General features: G+C 44.5%; 1 protein-coding gene across 5 annotated transcripts in view; it reads right to left on the reverse strand.

The window, feature by feature from the left end:
• The window catches only part of FRMD4A (FERM domain containing 4A), a 231,545-nt gene that overhangs the window by 19,637 nt on the left and 191,772 nt on the right, over positions 1-20,136 (reverse strand). For all 5 annotated transcript variants that reach the window (XM_062581146.1, XM_062581137.1, XM_062581128.1 and 2 more), the window contains exons 13-15: positions 18,752-18,890; positions 11,820-11,961; positions 2,947-3,080 (exon numbers count right to left, since the gene is read on the reverse strand). In XM_062581146.1, coding sequence (XP_062437130.1) covers positions 2,947-3,080; positions 11,820-11,961; positions 18,752-18,890 — 415 coding nt within the window. The remainder of the gene's footprint in view (positions 1-2,946; positions 3,081-11,819; positions 11,962-18,751; positions 18,891-20,136) is intronic.

Raw genomic sequence — 20,136 nt, forward strand, 5'->3', positions numbered from 1 at the left:
GTATCAGGACCCCTTCCAAACCCTGGGGATGACATAGGCAGCTTTGGAGTGATACTAGATGATGCTTTGTCAGATCGATGGGGTTATTTGCAAAGTTTCGTTCAAAATCTGAAACAAACTCCACAGAGCTGAGGAATATATGGAGCACAGGAAGCAATGAGTGCTAGTATTGATGTGAATGCTGTATTTTTTTTCTTCTGGCACGCACAATAAGGCCACACATATCTGAATTAAAGGCATTCAAATGCCTACAGAATGAGGCAGGAGCCTCACTACCAGAACAGCCTAGCTCCTTGTACTCAAAAGTCTCCCTACGAAGGACAAAAGGCTTTTGTGTTCTTTAGCATCAGCCTTGAGAGGATCCAGCTGGCAGAATAAACTAAATCATCTGAATCCCAAAGAACAGGGGCTGACCTTAACGTGAGTGCACAGCTCAGGCCCCTCCTGCCTGCCCTGGCCTCTCCCCTGCTCCCTAATGGGGGTTTTCTTTCTACTCTTTTCAGGTCACTAGGAAACAAGGACCTGGCCTTTTCAAATCCTTCCTCCAAGCAGTTCCCAGCAAAACTGGGTTTGTAGCACAGCTCTGTGCTGACGTGCACAACCTGCTTTTGTGAGAGGCACGTTGCAGCATCTCGTGGGTCCCATCCTGTGTTCTCTGCTCCAGCCCCGCAGAGTTATTTCAGCTGCTTTTCTGTAATGTGTTTCTCCTAGCGTTATGTGGCTCTCAGTATTGTATCAAGACATGGATTCTTGTACCCTTTCCTGAGGGAAATGAGGGCATTTTCTTTACAATCCCTAACTTAACATGAAGCAGGGCAGCAGGGAAAGAGTTAACATCTTCTGTAAAATGCCCAAGATTTGAGCAGAATAAAATTAATGTGGGCTACCATGCTTCCTTCATAAGCTGAAAAGTATTCACAGACATAGTCCTGAAATGTAATCTAGATTAATAAATAACTGTAGTGGTGATGGCCTGAGGTAACTCAATGCCACTGTTATGAATGGCTCTGGCTGTGCCTATTTGATTATGTCCCCACTTTTAACCCTTTTTCATCTTCTAATTTACTTCCTCCCTCTATTTTGGCCATTCCTGTGCCAAAGCAGAAAGGACTCAGGGCAGTCTGAGAGGAAATGCTCCCAATAGCAAGGCAATGATGGATGAGCTGAAGGGTTGCAAGACTGGGTCAGATCCCAAATGTCCATCAACTGCCTCTCTCAGATCATCTGCAGAAAACAGTAACACTTTTTACCAGCTCTTAAGGTGCTGACAGATGGGCAGCCTTGCTGCAGCGTGTTAAGGAGTTATTGCTCCTTACTGCTGGCCCCAAGCTTCAGCAGCGAGCTTGTGTCTGGGCCCTGGTTGCACAGTGCAGTGTCTGAGGCTGCACAAAAGATGAGGATCGTGTTAAAGTCAGAGCACTGGGCTATGAGCTCCTGTGACTGAGGCACAGGCACTTCTTTCCTTTTATGCACACTCCTTTGGGCAGAGTTAGCTTAGGGTGGTAAATTCTTCCAGGATGAGCAGAGATCTCTCAACTTTGTCCATCAGTGTCTGAAGAGTATGTGACCACTTCCAGCACATGATCTTAGCTTTGCTCAATGGACTCAATGGACTTCTGGCACTGGATCTGCTTCTGCAACCTTTATCAACATAAGTTGTTTGTTGAAGTCAGCCAGGACTTCTCAGACGAGAAAGGATCACCCGTGTTGAGTAAGAGGGGAATTGGGGCCACAGAGATTTCTGTAGACTTTCTTCATTGAGAGCTGTTTTCCACAGCTTATTCTTATTGGCATTAAAGCCACAGACAAACAGAAACAAACTGCATTGAAAGTTCAATCAGTGGCCAGTGACTCAGTTCCCCTCTTTTTGTCAAAGGCGATATACACATTAAATATTAAGCAACAACTGGAAGATCTCAGTGCCACTTTCTGCAGCGAGCTTCCTGTTTTGTTACACATCATGACTTATTGTTAAATTCAGATTTTTCCAGGCCTAGTAAACAAAGGAGGATTTCTGAATGACCCAAGGGTAAGCTGCTGCTGATCTGTGTCTCCATGCACATTTGCAGCATGGTTTTCATTTCCAAAAACACTAAATTGATCTTTAAACTGGTCAACATCTACTCCAAGAATAAATAGAAAGGGAAGGTTATGAGATGAGTTCCTCAGCTGTTCTGCCTGTTGTCCCCCAGCAGTCTGGGATCACCAGTGGTTCATCTTCACAAGGTGTACTACCACACTGCCATTCTTCTCCAGTGATGCCAGGGCCTTTTGGATGAAGGGAGTCTATATGGAGGACTTCCCATGCTGTCCTTTGCAAAAGAGAGACCCCAAGTGCTGTACATAAGCCACACAATTAGCTCTTTAGCTCTCTGAGATAGCTACATCTTGAGGCAACACATGGAGCTGGAAGGCAGCAGATAAACTGAGGAGCAGCTGGGAGCAGGAAGAATGTGCCGGGAGAAGAAAAGCACCTAAAACCAGACCTGCTCTAGGAAGAAAGCGTACCACATTTTTTTTTTTGGCTAATAAAGTAAAAAGCCTTTGAGGAGTGAGTTACCAGTACACAGGACAGCCCATCTATGCCATTTAGGTACATGCATATTCCTGCCAAAGTCAGTGAAAAGCCTAGTGGGAGCCTGACTAAATGTATCTCAGATGCAACTTGAACAGGAGACACGGATGTTCAACACCCTTCTAACCCCAAGCCAGATGAATATCCAACTGACATTGGGTCCCCCTCCTCCAGAGGGGAAAATGCCTTGTGATACTGCAATCTGGAGTTGAAATGGTTGGATGTTACTGAAGCCTTTGTACAACATGCTTTGCAAGAGGTGGCTGTGGAAATACTCGCTTTTACTGTTTTCATACTTCTTCTGAACAACAACTGTGCTATGATAATGCAAGCAACTAAGTGTTACAATTTATAAAATATCCATTGCCTACCGCTTCTCGAAGACAGAGTTTCTTCAGCTCTTCCAAGCGTTGGCGCAATGTCTCTTCCAAAGCTTCTTGTCTGGATTTCAATGCAGCCAGCATGTCTTTCTTGGCAGACTGAGAACTATCTGACTCTTGGGAACCTATCAATAAACAATGATTTCACTAGGACAGCTGACAGCAGAACACACATCTGGAGTGCTTGTGAATTTTACCAAAGCCTATATTTTGGATGTAGTCTTTCCAAAAAGAAATCAGACTATGACATGAAGCAGGTGTTGCCCAGTCATGTTTGTTTACAGCAAATCCTTAATGCTTAAGCTAACAGACGGAGGTTGGACAGTGGAGCATACAAAGACATCTGTAATCATTTTCCAGAAAAAATAAAAGCAACACAATTATTCATGTAAAATCCTAGCAAAAAAGACATACCATTCCCATGAAATTTCTCAATAGAAACTAACAGTACAGTTTACAAAGCACTGGAGATAGATAGATTTTGAAGAAAGTAAACCTTGGAGAAGCCATCTGAAATACAGCCTGCTTATTTAGAAACTGCAAAGACCCTAATAGCAAGTACTTAATAAATGCTCAGTCAAATCAAATAATCAATCAAATACTCAAACCACTTAAATTTACTTATGAAAAAAAATTTAATGCACCAAAATTACCTAGAAAGATTGCTGTAAAATAAGCTAAGCTGTAAAACAAAACCAGAACAATAATAAACAGCAGGAGGTCTTCCCAGGATAGTAGCTGTTTCTTCTTAAGAGGTAGGTCAAGATATTCAAGCTGGGTGTCCAAATGGCTTGATTTTCCAAGTGGCAATTACCCAGCAACTTCCACTGAAATAAGTCCATGCAATTCTCTTGGTACAAATCCAGAATTAAATCAGATGCTCACTCAGATGTCACATCAGCACTTGTGATTTCAGTTCTTGTGGGGAACATACTGATGGGATTCCTGATTTTATTTTGGTTTGGGATGATACATTGATCACTGTCCAAGGTCTAGGTTCTTGCAGAGGGAGCAACTTTGGATGCATCCCATTTTTGAGTACCCAACTTGAGTTTTTATAGGTGACTGACTTTTTTAGGATGTGCTTAGCACTCATCCTCTAACGAATCTCTCTCTGGGCTTGGGCATGAGTTTACAATGAATTCACTACTTCACCGTGATCCCCCTGAGTGCATGCTTTCCTGAGTGCATCATTTCATCACAGAATAGGGACACTAAGGCTATGGCCACACTGTGAGATTAAAAGCTCAAGAAGAGGCAAATATCATCCTTACACACTTTCTACTCATATTGATGATTGTTGTTAACTATAGATGCAGCTCAAACTGCCCACACTGTGTTTATAGAAGCTGAGTTCTGGTATCTGTGGTGGATTCAGTGGTGGCATCCCTGCTCCATCCACAGGATGTGGCTGAGAGCATCAGCTTGGTGCACAGTTGAGCTTCACCTTATACACAGCTCTGGGACTCAGTTTAAGTTTGCATCTGAAATTATTTCCAAGAAAACCCCATCTGGGACCTTAAGCTGGACTGAGTAGATGGGGCTGCCACGTTCTTACAGGTTAAACAGAGGTGTCTAATGCAATTTGCTAATCTAAGATATCTGAGACATCTCCCACGGCATGGCAGAGGTGACACAGAACCTTATGAGATCCATAGCCTTTTGGACTGGCAATGGGATACTCTGATCAACCTAAAATGGCATCAGACACCTATGTTTATACAGCCAGATTGTGCCCAGAGTGCATCCACAGGGACTTCATGCAGGGCATCTAGTTCACTCTAGGTTCATGCCTAGCTCAAAGGTTCTCTGAGGCAAAGAAGCCTTTGCCTCAACAATGCTTTCAAGGAGTTTTCTCTTGGACTGACTCAGTGGTTCTCAGCCCTCACTGTCTCAGGGTGATCTTTTGGGGGCTCCACTGCCTCTGTAGAGCAACAGTGGAAAGACAGCAGGCTCTTATTATCCGCAGAAATCAGATTTACGGGATGTCACGTGCAGGTCTCTGTGCACCTGTGGATTGGAGGAGCTTCTAGATACATTTTCAGCCTGGCCTCCTGAGTGAACTCAGCCTAAATTGGTTGAAAAGATTGCTGCCATTTCATAAAGCTCTGGAATGAACCTGGGAACAATTTGGTTTGGCAGCAAAACACAGTGAAATTTGTGCTTTTAGTTTCATCTTTCATTGCTACTATTTCATCAGACCATTAAAGCAAAACTGAAAAAGGATCTAGGCAATCCATGCCGGGAAACAGTTCTGTGTTGGTCCAAAGGGAGTAGAGACCGTCACAGATCTTTTCCACCATTATTTTCTGCAGTTTTCACACAGGAAGACAACTGGTGCTTATTCTGTAAAATGCTACTCTCCCTTGTAACACCCTTTATTGGGCTGTACTGGAGTGGGAGAGGTGGGAAAAGGTGCTCTAACGGTCAACTAGGTTGAGCATCATCAGATGAATCAGGATGACCACATAGTAACACATCTGTTTACTAGCTGTAACTGCCCCCATTTCATTTGGGTTTGTTTGGTCTCCCAGAGCAGCAAAATTCAACTCCGTGAATACATCTGCACTGCAAGAACCTCACAGGATCCTCCAGAGGAATCTTGTATTTGCACTGGCAGGGGAAAGGCCTCTCTAGCACTTAGTAACTCTTCATAGTAGCCCTCATGAGCTGTTACTAGCAAAAGCTGAACCGCTGAACCTCTCTGCTTTATTGCCAACAAACTGCTGACCCCTGGTAATAAGCTACTCATGATTCCTGCAGATGTTTCAATCCTATTTTTCCTTTTAGGATAACTTCAATGACCCCTGTTTTCCTTTCAATTGCTCTTCCCCTTTCCTTCTTCCCTCTGCTCCCCACCTTCCCATTGGCCTTTCATTTATTTTTAAAAACTATCAGTTTTTGTAGTGCTTGTTGCCACAGCAGCTACATAGATGCTAAACATTTAAAAACACATTAATAGTCTGAACTGTGCCCAGAGGTCTGTGCTTATTTGAGGTGTGATGACAACAGGGAAATAAAAGACTTGTAACTGAGCTGGTACAGCCCCAAATCAAGCACTGACAGTTCATGGCATTTGCTCCAGCTGTACTAAACCTGTGTAAGAACCACAGTGGTCTCAATCCTGATGTAGTCAGAGGCAGGTCTTGCCATCTCTGTCACTCCTCCTAGAAAGCAAAGGATTTGGGGAGAATCTGGAAGTATATTGTTACATTCTGAAGTAAGCAATGGGATTACTGCTAAAACCATGTCCTTTTCAGCACTAACAAAGCAGTTCAAATTAAGTAGTATTTCCCTACTGTCTCACAGTCTTCCAGTGTAGTGAGGGTTTACAGGATTGGGGACAGGGCACTCACAGTTTAGGGTTTGTGATGGTAAACTTTTTTATCTTAACTGTACCTGACTTTGAGGATCCCTTGGGCATAGTGCAAGACCCATTTATTTCTAAAGACATTCCCGAAGAGAAGGATTGGGCTGGAATTTCTGTCTAACTGCCTCTTCTGACTTTTTTTTTTTTTTAAGCTGAACTATTTTTGGATTGGATTGTTTAGATTTTTATGGGTTTTATTCTCTGCTTGCTCCCACAGGTGTAAAGCAAATGTAAACTTGATCATTCAATTGAATCGCACCAGTGTGAAATGATTGTACAGGACCAGAGAAAACAGTGATTTGTGTTGCTGATATGCCTACAGCATCCATTAGAAGCTCTTCACTTATAAAAAGGTATTAACCCAGCCTTGAGCAAAGCTGTGGCCACAGAACCACTTTTAAACCCAGTGTTAAGTGACCCAAAAATGTCAGAATAAATTAAGAGACCACAAAAACAAGGAAGGAAACACTCAAAGATCAGCTCAAACCAAACCAGCCAAGCACATAATACCTTGAATGAATCTGCCTTATTAAATATGATGCCCACTGAGTCAGGGCTGCCTATGAAAATTATTGTCCAGCCTCCTTCCCATTTGCAGTGCACAGATTTACCAAATTATGCATTTTAACATATGCTTCTATAGAACCATTTGAGGGCCCTAAAAGAGAAAGGGTTGTGAAAACACTGGGTAGCAAACATGGGGTCACCTCTGACAGGCAGCAGTAACTTGCTGGATCAGGGCCTGTTTCTATAGCTGGTCCTGCCGGTTTAAATTCAGACTGAAGGAAATCCTACATGACATTTCTTCCTGAGCACACATGATAGAATGCAAGTCTTGGCTTAATGCCCAATAAGTTTGCAATATGCTCTTCTTCTGATACTCAATTAGCCTCTCTGCTCCTCATTCTCTGAGTGAGACTATCTAACTATCTCCAGCCACTGACATGCAGGGAAAGAGGTGCTATGAAATGGGGAGATGGTGGTCTTCCTTGTAAGTAATTCCTCCAGCATAATTCATGGCTAAGCTTCTTCACCAGTGCTAACGGGCTGGTTTCTGATCCCTCCTATACTGGCGAAGTTAAGAGAGTCTCAGTGATGTTGACGGGGCTATGAAGCAAACAAGTCACACCATCAAAAGATCTGATCAACATGATGTGCCCGAGTCTATGTGCAGGAGCTCCTGCTTACCAGTTGTCTGCTCTAAGAAAAGCCTTGTTTTAAAGCTCATCAAAGGGAAGGACATCAGCAATGTGAGCCACAGTTTTGGAGAAGAAAGCCCTAGCAGTGATTCACCGCTTGTCCCTATTTTTATCAGTAGAATGGAGTAGATTACTATTAATCTACCATTAATGAAGTAGAGTAGAGTCAGCTGAGAATGATGAAAACAAGCAGGGAAGAGAGATGAGATGCTGAAGAGAAGAAGAAGGAGCTAAGCCTCAGTGCTAGCATCTGTAAGAAGAGATGCAGCAAGGTGGTTAAGCAGCAGCAAGACAAGAGCATCAAAGCTTAAACAAGAAACCAAACTTCACAGCGGCCCTGCCATCAGTCATATCCAATTGCACAATCCTGGCTATCTCTTTGATACCTCTCTTCTCTCTTTCTCATGTGAGTCTCCTGCTCCAGGAAAAATGCATATAAATAAGGCAAATCCTTCATACTACAGCCTCCTGCCAGCTCCAGCTTGCTGGTTCTCAGCAAGGTCCCTGTGGAAGGCTGTCCCCTGAGCAGGGTGGGGAGGTCCCCCCACTCTTGCTCTGTGCCAGAGCCTGAGCTGAGTCACAGCACCAGGATGTCAGCACACAACAGCCAGAAAACTCAGACAGTTGCCGTCTCTCAGCTCTGCCAGACAAATAGGATATCCTCCACGGCGCGCGGGAGCCCAGCTGGAGCTGCTCTGCACAGGATGCGCTCAGATATCCTGTGAGCGACTCATCTCCCTGAGTCCCTGTGCTCACAGGCCTGGCCAGAGGCTGCACAGGGTGCTGTTTATCTGCTCTGACACTCACTAGGGTAGTGCAGCTGGAAGATGGCCCTGCCGGATGGAGTGGCAGGGGTCAGGGAATTGGCTGGCTGGGCTCTGTCTACATGCTTGCGGCATTTTCAAATGTAAACAGGCTTGTGCACAGGAAACCTCCACTGCTGCTGAAGTGACAGGGCTTGGGGGGTTGGAGGTTCCTCCAGGACATCTGCAGAGCTAAAGCAGCGGTACTCCTCTGTGGTCTCTCCTCTACCCACTGATGTGAAGGATGCCTGTAGGGCAGTGGGAATTTGGGGCTCAGACTTATAATAATCCCATGATAACGGGACTCCTCCATAGCTAGGAGCCCTGTAAAGCTCTTATGGCACAGCCTACTGTGAAGAAAAAGCCTAGCTTTGAACATATTCTAATAACTATCTCTGCTGATTTTGATCGTGGTTCATACCAGTCTGAAAGCAGAACTTCTTAACCCCTACTCTACCCCTATCTTACCCCTACCTCTTTACTCCTGGGCAAATTTAGCCTCAGATATCCAGGGACAGCACAAAGAGTTGTCCCTGCTGTGAGCTAAGTCCTGTCAGCCCACTGATTTGGGGGCCCCTTCCAGGCCAAAATGCTGACGAAAGATTAAAAGAAATATAGTTGGCAGCATCAGGGATCAAACCTACAACTTTGCAGTGGACACAGACAGAGGTCGAGGGTCTGGGAAATGAGGAGAAGCCAGGAACTTGGGATTCTCTCAGCTTGAGCACTGAACTGCTGTGACCACGAGGAAGTCACTGTCCCAGTATAAGACTTCATTTCCCCTCTGCGATGTCTAGAGACTGTAACGATTGTGGGAAAGCGACTGCCTCTCACGGCACAGCCGTATCTTGGCCAAATGCTCCGACAACCATAAGCAATAACAAAAGCTTCCTTGCAGCCTTGCTGCAAATCCAAGAGATACAAGACAGCTTCAGTGTGCTTCTTACGCTGGTGACGGCCCCTCCACTGAGGAGGAGTGAGATGAAAAGAGGAAATGAAATGGCTACAAATAGTTTCTAGGAAGAAAGGAAAGAGAATGGCAGGGAAGTAGGGGCAGAAGCAGTAAACAGAAAGACATTCAGTTCTCCCCTTGTGATTTCATGTCACTCAGGGTATTTATGGCCTGGAAATCTACTGTGGCCACTTACTCATTTGCACTCATTCTCTCCAGCACATAAGTTGTACCGCGATAACCCATCATTGTTATGATCGTGCCCTGATAATCTTCAGCCTACAATGGGAGGAAACGCACATTCTGGGACTGAGGAGCGACCGTGCCCACTGGGATAGGTGGCCAATGCCCCTTCCCGTTCAGCAGTGCGGCAGGGGCTGGCTTAGCTCTGCCAGCCGGCTCAAGAGAAGGAGGCTCTCACAGCACAGTGGTGACTGTGTGGAAGCAATCCACGGCCTCTGATTCCCTGTTCTCTGTCTTCCTCTGACATACGTCTTTTCTCTGCACTTCCCTCCCACTAGAAGTGGGCTTGTAGCTACTGGAAGTCACATGGCAGCAGCAAACCTCACACCTAACATCTGAGAAGAGCTCTACCCACACAGCTGGTAGGACCTACAAGACAGGAATCTGGAAAGAGCCATGCTCTCCTGGCCCTGGTAGCAAAACCACCACTGAAATGGAGATTCATGCAGTCCTTCATAGGTATCCAGGCAGTCTCACCCATCTACCCCAGCCAGAAGAAATGACTCATCCAGTCAATGAACTCTTCATAGGGCAATTAGGCAGGAGGCATTAACTAGGGCTATTCTGCTGAGTCTGCAAACCCCACTCTCAGCCAGAACGGACGTGAGCAAAAAAAAAAAAAAAAAAAAAAACCCAAGAACAAAAACAAAAACAAACAAACAAAAAAGACAGAAATAAAAGCCTGGGCAGCTCTCATTTTGGGATTTCCATCCACATAACTCAGATCAGGTGCTGGCCCTACAGAAACTTTTTCCTGTGCCTGATTTTCTGCCGACTTCCACCTGGCTAACACTCTCTCCTAGTGTGAGAGCAGAAGCATACCCCCATATTTTTTTTTCCAGAAAGGCTAAAAGCCAGTGTATTAACAGGATTACTACCAAGTAGCTTTCACAAACTTGGGAATGGTGCCCAGGAGGCTGAGATCTTGGAAAGACCTTAAGAACTTCCTTGGAGTACTTAACATTATTTACTTTGCAGCAGGAGAGTTGGAAAAAAATGCCAAACAAACAAAGAGCTCCAACAACCCGACACCAGGCTGGGAGCTGCCCAGCTACTACTATTCCCTGAGCAATGGGAAGCACAGAGGCAGATTGTGTGCTTGTCAGGAGGACCTAGGGAACAGAAAGGCATCTCTGTTCTTAGGCAAGGCAAGGAATTGCACAGCAGACTGCTCCAGAGCTCAATAAGCATTTCACTTTTTAACCCCTTGCTGGACATTTTCCAGGAGGGAAAAGGACATTTAAGAGACAAGAGTACAGTGATGCAGAGCTGATCTACAGAGTTAGAGTGGGCTCAGTGTTATAGCATGTGTGTTCTTAGATGGGACTGTTCCCTTAGCAATTATGAAAAAGTTATTTTCTCATGAACATATCTCATCAGAATGGATTTCAATAACTTCAAACAACATTTAACACAGGACATTTAATTGTTTGGTACTATTAATTATACAAATAGCAGCAACTCTGTCCTCCTGAAAAGCTTCTTAGCTGAGAAGCTTAAAGTACTTTGCAAACTATTAATCCTTGCTTTGCTCCTGGAGTGACATTTAGCACTGTTTTGCCCTGTTCAGACTTACAGGAAAGTCTGAACGAAATGTAGAACTGACTCTTGTTGCTTGTTCCTTCTCTTTTGTTTCTTTGTTCTTCTCCTTTAGCAACTTTTCTTGGGTTTATTTTGCAGCTGTATTTCTTCCTTTTACAGGAAGGTGCTCAAAGTCACCAAAAGAAACCTCTAGGTCCCGGGCACAAGTTTGGTGGAGAGTGCTAGGAAACAGTTCTTTTGGGCCTGAGAGACTAGGCAAATTCTAGCATCGAAGAGGCCAGGTAGTTTTTGTGAAGTTACCCTGCCTCTGTGCTACTGAGAGACACCACCAAATCCCCAGCCTTGGTTTCCCTAATGAGCTGCACTGGCAGACCACTTCCCCACTGCTGGTTGGGGAATGCTTCATTAAAGCATCTGCTGAAGATAGCAAATAGCCTGGAGAGACATAGATATTAGCGGGTGCTTAGGGAAGAGACTGTAAAGAGAGGCCAGGCCTTAGCTGGAAAGAGAGAGTTGAAGATGACATCCTGGGGACAAAGAGGAAATGAGCAGAGGTAGTGAGAGAGGGGGAGGCCTGTAGCCTGTGCTTTTAATGGGGCAGTGCAGAAAGACGGGCCGACACACCTGGACAGACAGCAAAACTGAGAGGAAGTGTCTTTCATTTCTGCAGTGCAGCTTCTGGCAGTTTCTCCATTATTTCACAGATATGGCCCTTCCCACCATATTTCCCTCCAATTACAGGATAAAGAACCTACCTGATGACAGGAGACTCCCGCTGCTGCCACTGATAATTTTGCCTTTACTCCCCATGTTGGCCAGCTTTGAGGTCTTGAGCGTTCCAGTTTCGGTCAGGTCAATAGCAATTTCACTCAGGCTTCTTGCAGCATGAATCTTGGACTGGAAGTAGACATAGGAATTAGTAGTAATCTAGCACTTCTCTAAAGCTCACAGAGGCAAAAAGACAGTCCACTATGGCAGGAAACAGGCCTCGCTGGAAACAGGCCTCCACAGCAAACTCAGATTATTTTACAAAAATGGAGCAAATCTGGCACTGTATTCCCTGCTGCACTTTTTACATTCTTAAGTAGGTGCAATTCAGGCATTGCTTTCCGCTGTTTGTTATTTTCTCTGCTTTGCCACAGACTTCTTCCCCTCTTAAACAAATTGACTACATATGGAATTACTGTATTAACAAATACAATAGGAAACCTCTAGTAATGCCAATGTAATGAACTGCAACCCCCAAAGACTAAAGACCAGCTCTAGTATTTAAAAGAAGCCAAGATGGGTCTTTGCGTGTTTGCATTGAGATTTGGACCAGGATACAATGAGGACATGGCTTAAATGGGCTGTCATGAGAAGACGGAAGAAAATGGAGGCAGGAAAACATGTTCAGGTTATGGTCCAAACTAACAAATATCATGCAATGCCCTTATTGTGAGGGACCTCTTCAGAATTCAGGACTTCTTAAGGTATTAACTTTAGTCCAGTAAGAAAACAACAGCCAGTCCCAGTAACTAGCTACAAGCAACACAAGGAGTCATCCATTGTACCCCACCAAATGTCAATGACCTAGGCATCTCCTGGGGAAAGTAAACCTGCATACTGCATAAACCTACCTCAGGAGGGAATGAGTTGACCTCTTAAGACATTGTTCTTTCTCCATCGGTTATGACCAATGGACTTGAAACAATAAGAGGTCTAGAAAGTTAAAATGAAATGAACTCTGGAACTTTCTCTTTGCTGAGCCGTGAGATCAGATGTGGTTATGCCCACAGAGCAAACGAAGGCAGAAAACACCATTCAGTGCAAGAGGCTTAGAAGCACCAAGCAATGAAATGAGTAGAGCGGCTGGTTGCAGGCTTGGGCTCACTCAGTCTCAGCGGCTGCCTGTCTCTTCAATACAAGCCCCAGTGTTAGCAGCTCCCTACCTCCAGTTCAGACCCCTGAGAGCACTTAGAAAGTGTTAACGTGAACAAAAGGATCAACAATGTTCATCAAAGTTGCTGGTATAGCCCTCCTGTTACAGCCCAAGCACTGCTGTAAGGACAAAGCCTACATATGAACAATGTTTTGTGTCGCTGAGAAATTTTCAGTCTTCTTTCTAGCCTGTACAACTGCAGGATCACCTTAAAATAGCATACGTTTTATCAAAACAATTCCCAAGCCCCTCTAATCCCATATCTCATTTCTGACTGGGGTCACATCCAGATGCTTCAGAGGAAAAGATAAGGAAATTTTTCAAAAAGCAATTGCGGAATAATCTGTCCACACAAATATTTCCTCCTGCCTCTTCTGAATTAAGGACAGGCTTATATTCTGAACTCTATTTTATGCTTTGGTTGCTGAATTCACTTCAACTAACAGACCAGGTTATCAGAGCAGAAAGCTCTAAAAGCCTGAAAGAAGCTTTCTGTCCGTAACATGCTGTGTGTGAAACACAAAGATGACTGCTATTTCACTTCTGATCTGGAAATTGGCTTCTTGTTTGCTGACCTTTATATGAATTCTCCAGTCGCGGACAGAGAGTGGAGCTCAGCCTACTACCCAACAGCCTGCTAATCCGGTGCTGCTGAAACTCAATTAGTCTGGTCTCAAAGGACCACTGACCTGGAATTTCTATTTCCTAGAACCCAGAAAACTGTTGGTACATTGTGTCGAGGGTCTCAGGCTCTTCAGCAGACTGAAAGCTTTCTTTCAATGGGATGCTGAAAGTTCAGATTAGGAAAACTCGAGCATTCACCCATGCATCTCCTCAAGGTGAGAGGAGACTGCAGTCATATAAGTTTTGGGGTGATGGGCGAACCACTACAGTGTTAGGAAATGAGAGTCTGACTGTCATCCATGTATCAGAGTGTGATCTGTTCTCAGCAGAACAGAAAAGTGATATGGGACTACAAGGAAAGCTTGTTTCAACAGCATTCCCAGTACTATTTCATACCCTCAGGAAGATGAAATAATTTTTTAAAGAACTAAGAGTGAATGGATGGCATAATGCCCACCACACTGAGCTTCACGCTTGGCTCTGTCACTGATTTGGTGTGGTGCTTTGGGTAAGACAGATAAGGTTAAATTCTTAGCCATCATCTACCTCTGTCTAGGCATCAGTGAAACAATAAAGGAATTAAGATGTCTATATCGCATATTGTATTTCTAAGCCTAATTTAAACTGCACAAGAGATCCTCACACTAAAAACACCCACAGAAGTATTACTATAATTTACACATTCTTGGGTACTTGGAGGCTCCACGATTACCATTCAGAGGAACCTGAGTGCCTCATAGGCTTATCTCCACATCAGTCTCACAAACAAGGGGTGTGCACTCACCCCTGGTTGAGGGCAAACTCAGGGCTACCTGCCAAACTCTCAGAGTAGAGCAGGCAACCTACACTGTTATGCTGTTATGCTAATGCTACACCTAGTCAGAAACCTTTCATTTCCAGCAGCTCCTCCCCAGTCCCAGCCCAGTGAGAAAGATAACAGTACTTCAACCTCTTGGATCTGTGGTTTCTGGTCAGAATCAAGATGTAACAAGCTTTGTAAAATATGTTCTCCAAATAGCTCTGGATGGTTGATTCTAGATGGAGACTGCTTTTATCTAACAAGATTTCCTGCCATTGGAGTTTCAATAAGGAGCCTGAGCGGGAACTGCTATCTTGCTGCAGTGCTGATCTTTAGAAGCAACAAGCGTTAAGTTTGCTGATTTCCTGGTGATTTATCCCCCACAGATGTACGTATGTTGTACAAACCCACGTATATGTATGGTTATGTATACCCTGTACAACACTAAGAGTGTCCACATTGGTCCAGCCCAGCATCCAAAGCAGTATATTGAATCGCTGCAGTTGATGTCTGTGAAAGGATATAAAGCTTAAGTTTGTACAGAGACATCCTTCCCTCCAGTATGTTCTCCTGCTCTATGAGGCAGCGGTTTTCCTGCATTTATTTTTTAGATAGTTTCAAAGAGAAGCCTTGTAGGTTATTTCTACTCATATTCAGGCTGCAAATTAGAGCACACACTGGTCCTACCTGTTTGACTAGACACTAGGTAAAATGCTGAGCACAGGCAGCGCTGCTGGATGCTGTGGTCCTCACCAGCATGCCAAGCCAGCAGCTGCTGGAAGGGTGCCCTTCATTGGGCAGGTGAAAAACTGGTGCAAGAACAAAGCCTGGCATCCCTGCGGCCCAGAGAGAGAAAAAAGCAAACCAAGGGTTGGCAGGGAAGAGTGGGTTTCTTCCATGGAGGGTGCAATCCGAACCTGCTGAAGCTATCAGAGAAGGTTTTAAGATAGACTGTAGTTCTGCTAATGAGGCCCTGTAAAATTACTGATGTTGGAACATCTCCTGAAGGGAGCTGGTTTAATTTTCCCTGCTGCTCATTCCCTGCTTCCTCTGCTGCCTACAGCAATGCCAATCAGTGTCAGGTGGTCTTGTGCTTTGGACAGTCACTGATCAAGAGCAGGAATGAGATGAACAGTTCATTTCGTACAGGCCACTGAACAGCAGCTAGCATGAGGCCTGGGCTAGGTGCTGAACTGACAGCACAAGAGTGGAAAGCTGCAATACATCCCATTAGTGCTCCCTTGGGCCTTGCAGTCCCTCCAGGCTTAAAAAAAAAAAAAAAGAAAAAAAGAAAAAGAAAAAGTAAATCATTCAAGGCAGACCTGCCAAGTCTCATTCACATGGAGGGAAACTCACTCATTCACGAGTCACTTCAAAGTAGGGGGCCAAACTGATCCCTGGTGCTGTTCTGACAGGGTCAGAGGGAGAAGAAAAATCCATCAGTGAGAAGTGAGAGTAGATTGACACCAGAAATCAATTTGTCCATCTTGTTTGGAGCATCAGGGTTTTGCTGCAGGTGTTTCAGAAGGACATTTTGAACCTCTTTGCCTAGTTTCTACCAGACTCATTCTGCCACAGACTTGCACTTGGAGAAATACGCTATTGAAAATTCCCACAAAAAGAGAATTCTTAAGGCCTCTAGGCTAAACATCTGATTAACTTGGTGGAGTCAACAGAGCATAGACATAGCTTTAAATCCTGCTGCATTTGTCTCCTGAAAAAAAGGGAAGCTGACAAGAGTTCTGTATGCTGACGTGTTCACCCAGAAAGCTGGGAATCTTTTCAGTCTCCATGTTATGCTTCAATTGCAGGGAGAAAGAGACAGAATCAGCAGGGAGCAAGACGCTGGGAACTCAGCAAGCTGGCAGGAGTTCAACATGGAGCAAGCCTGAAAAAAGAAGACTGGGATCTCCTTTCACCACAAAAGGGTCAAAACACATGCAGGTTGATTTTATTTCATTTTAAAATCAAGTGAAGTGAAGCTTTTTCCCATGGTGCTGGGCAGAAAGTTCAAATACATCTGCTGCCCAGTTATATAGGGAGCATGGATTTCAAGCTTGCTTTCTCACGATGGCGTATTTCATGCCATCTAATCTACACCACTGGAGCCAGTATGGGCCCAGCAGGTTGTTTCTTCTCAGTTTGTTTTCAGTTGTCTTTCCTTTGTTAAAACCATGCAAAATCTCAAGTTTATACATAAAAGCAGGGAGTATCTAACTTCTGCTTTGAAGCTGGCGATTCATCTGAAGTGGGGGCTGAGATTTAAGGGGATGTAAACCCATGTGACTTAACATTGGAAAAATGTTTCTCTAAGCCTTCGAGAGCTGAAACAAGGGCATTTCACATTGCTGCACTTCAGAATATTCTTTACTGATTTCCAAAAGCAAAGTGTACATGGGCACAGTATTGTGAAGTGACCAGCAGGTCGAATTGAACAGATCAATTAAAATTGATGGATCTATCAAGATTGATAGATAAAGAGTGTCATATCAAAGACTAGGACAACAGACTAAAATACCAATACTCTCCTGTAAGAGAAAGGGACAAAAATATTTGTGTGTCTCAGCTTCAAAGCCTCAGTGTAACCACTGGGATTATTGTAACAAAGCGCTCTGACATGGTCACAGATGTGACAGATTGACAAACAAGGGCTGGTGGGTGGTGCTCTCTGCAAGAGTGTGAGAGAGAGGGGAGATAGATTGAAACACAATCTGCCAACAACAAAAGAAGTCACCGAAGGAAAGTCCTGGGCATTTAAGAGACCCAGCTTCTTCCTAAAGAAATGTGAGGAGGAGGGGAATCTCCTTTTGTTTGTTGGTTGCTTGTGACCTAAATACCTTGCAACTAAATCAGGGAATCCATCTGGCCAAAAGTAAGAAAATAAACTTCTGTTTGTTCACTGAGTCGTCTTTATTGAGAGCAATAGCTAGGCAAAGAGAGGGCTGTGCATTGCCTTGGTGATGCTGCATAAAGGTGGGAATCCCTTTCCTGGTTTTGGCAGAATATGCAATTTTGTCCATATCCACAGCTGGCACACAAGCAAGAGTGGAAAGTTAGTTATGCCTCCTAAATTCAACACAGATCCACAAAGATGAATCCTAATGACTTTTTGCATAAGATGGGACTATGCCAAAGTTACTGTAACATGTGTCCTGCCCAAGGCATCTGAAAGTCTTACCTACTCTACAGTAAAGTAACAGAGCTCATGATAGGGAAAACAAATGTCAAAGGGGTTCAGAGTGAGCTGGATTAACAGCACGCTGCTGGCCCTTTTTATAATCTCAGTGAGTCAATTCAATTCACTGAACTGGCATAAAAATAATGCAGCAAAGAACAACAAAAAAGTTTTTCTGCCAGTTTAGCTCATGAGGGGGCCTCATAAGGCCAGTGCCCATTCAAGAGAAGGAGCAGCTCTTGCCTGAAAATGAGGGCAGTGGACTGCCCTTTCAGCAATAGCAAGATACTAGATTGTTTCAGCCATTTGATGGGATGTCATCCTGCACGTGCCTGGCATTTCACTAGAGGTAGCAAGAAAACACAAGCAGCCCTATAAGCAGGTAGCCACCCAAGACAGTCTTTATCTTATCTGTAAAAATTTACACCAGCATGCTCATCCGGAGAACGGCATCTCCATGGAAAGTCTCTCTTAGGTCTCCAAGCAATCTCAAAGTGAACAAAGTGATATCCTGCTGTTCTGGGCATACCTAAAATGACTGTTGCTGAAAGGAATTGGGGGAAAAACACACACTCTTCTGTTTTCAATATGGTTTCTTTTGTGCACTGAGCAGTCCTTTGTGTAACACCAGATCAGACAGTTCCTTCTAAAGCCAAGTCATTAGTATCCCCCCTTTCTGGGGTGAGACACTGCAGGAAAACAGAAACAATATCCTTAGTAGGATATTTGCTCCTTCGTTGCTAGAAGAATATCACAGTAAAAGGTAAGGGACAGCAAGAAGGATTCAGAGACAGATTTGTAGCTACTTTAAACTTGGTTATTGAAAGCTGTCCTGACTTTATGACAAGAGTTTAAGAACCAGAAGACCCGTGGAAACAATCCAGGCAGGGATATGATCCTCTGTCTGCAGACCTTGACTGCTGTGATTTGGCCACAAGTCAGCACAACTTCCCCCTCAGTCCTCACTCCTGTAGACATGAATTTGATAATGCCCTCACCCTGGCCAAAGCCAGCACGTATTTTGAGTCAATTTGCCTTTGTTTCATCCCCAGTGGAAAGGGAAAACATCAAAAGAGCCACCACTCAGCTTTGACATTGCTAGGAAGGGTGGAAAGTGAGAAGGGCTTACCCAAATTCAACATGCACATCCCACCTCCAACACGCTTACCTTACTTTGCTTTCTGTCCAGATAGAACTGATGTTGACTAATGGCCATAGCCCAGATAGACTTTATCAGTGCTGGACAGGCGTACCAGGTATGCACAGCAATACCACTATGCCCAAAAGTTCTCCTGGTCACAGATGCCCTGGAGAGGAGGAAAGAATGAAGTGGGGTTACACAAGGTTTCCTTGGATGCATTCTGCTGCAGAAAGTAACTACAGACCTCATAGTAAAAGCTGCTCTTCTTACTGAGCACGTCCTTGCGCTAAGGGAAAAATTCAAGTCAAAAGAGCCTTTGCTTACTGGACTAGTCCAGTTTGTCCAGTTTGAACTGAACTCCTGGGTTTGGCTCAGCTGACGTCAGCCTGTTACGTGTCCCACAGGAGTCATTAATGCCAAAGTGCCTTGAACCCTGTGTGCCAAGACAGCCAAAGTCAAGCTTTCATCCCCTCCACCACCTCTGGCTTTGGACTGTGGTTTCCAAATAGCAGGACCCTCATGACAACTAAAGAACTATAGGGTCAATAGCTGCTTTAAAGAACACAGGAGAAAAATTTCAGGTACCTTGATTTCCCCATTTCTAAATGGCAGCAGGACTCACCATATGGTACGGAACTGTGCAGCTCAGAGAGGGCTGCCTAGTATTATGGAGAGAAGAATGCTACTCAGCGATTAGCTGAGAGAATATAAAAACAGGAAAAATAAGAGCTAAATGTTTCCTCTTTGGGACTCTCAGTGGTCCTCAAATATTAGCAACAAATGCAGGTTAGGCTTCCCCATGCTTTCACAGCTGTACAAACCTGTCTGATTATTCCTCCTCATCTCTCAACTCTAACCTCAACAACAGAGCCTCTGACACCTACACGCTGCTGGGTAAGCACTACACAGGCTGGCAGCATCCTGGTTTACAGAACGCCTCCCACTACAGGGACATAAAATTGGCTGAATTAAACCAAACCACTAATCTCCAGAGTCCAGAACACAGGAGATCCTCCTCTCCAAGCTATTAGAAGAATCTGTTGGTGGAATATGATTATGAAAATGAATGTGAGCACAGGAGTACAGGGTAGCCTAGAAATGCAACACTTTGTTATGGTCTTTCACTTATGGACACAGATGGTGACGAGAGGCCAGGGGTGTAAGGCATGCTACGGAGGGGTTGCTGCAGTCCATAACTCGCAGGCACTTCGTGCAATGCAGATAGAAGTGATGCCGTAGGACAGTGCAGGAACTCTACTGCGCAACACTAGGGACGAGCCACTCTTTCCTCAGCCCTCTGAAGTGCTCAGCTGTTAAAGTACTGTTTCCCTTCCTGCATCCGCACTAGCAACCTCCCCTCTGGTGTCCCTGTCCGAAACTGGAGGCAAAGGTGAAGGAGAGGGAAAGCACAC

Source organism: Rhea pennata, chromosome 1 (genome assembly GCF_028389875.1).
Source record: "Rhea pennata isolate bPtePen1 chromosome 1, bPtePen1.pri, whole genome shotgun sequence".
NCBI lineage: Eukaryota > Metazoa > Chordata > Aves > Rheiformes > Rheidae > Rhea > Rhea pennata.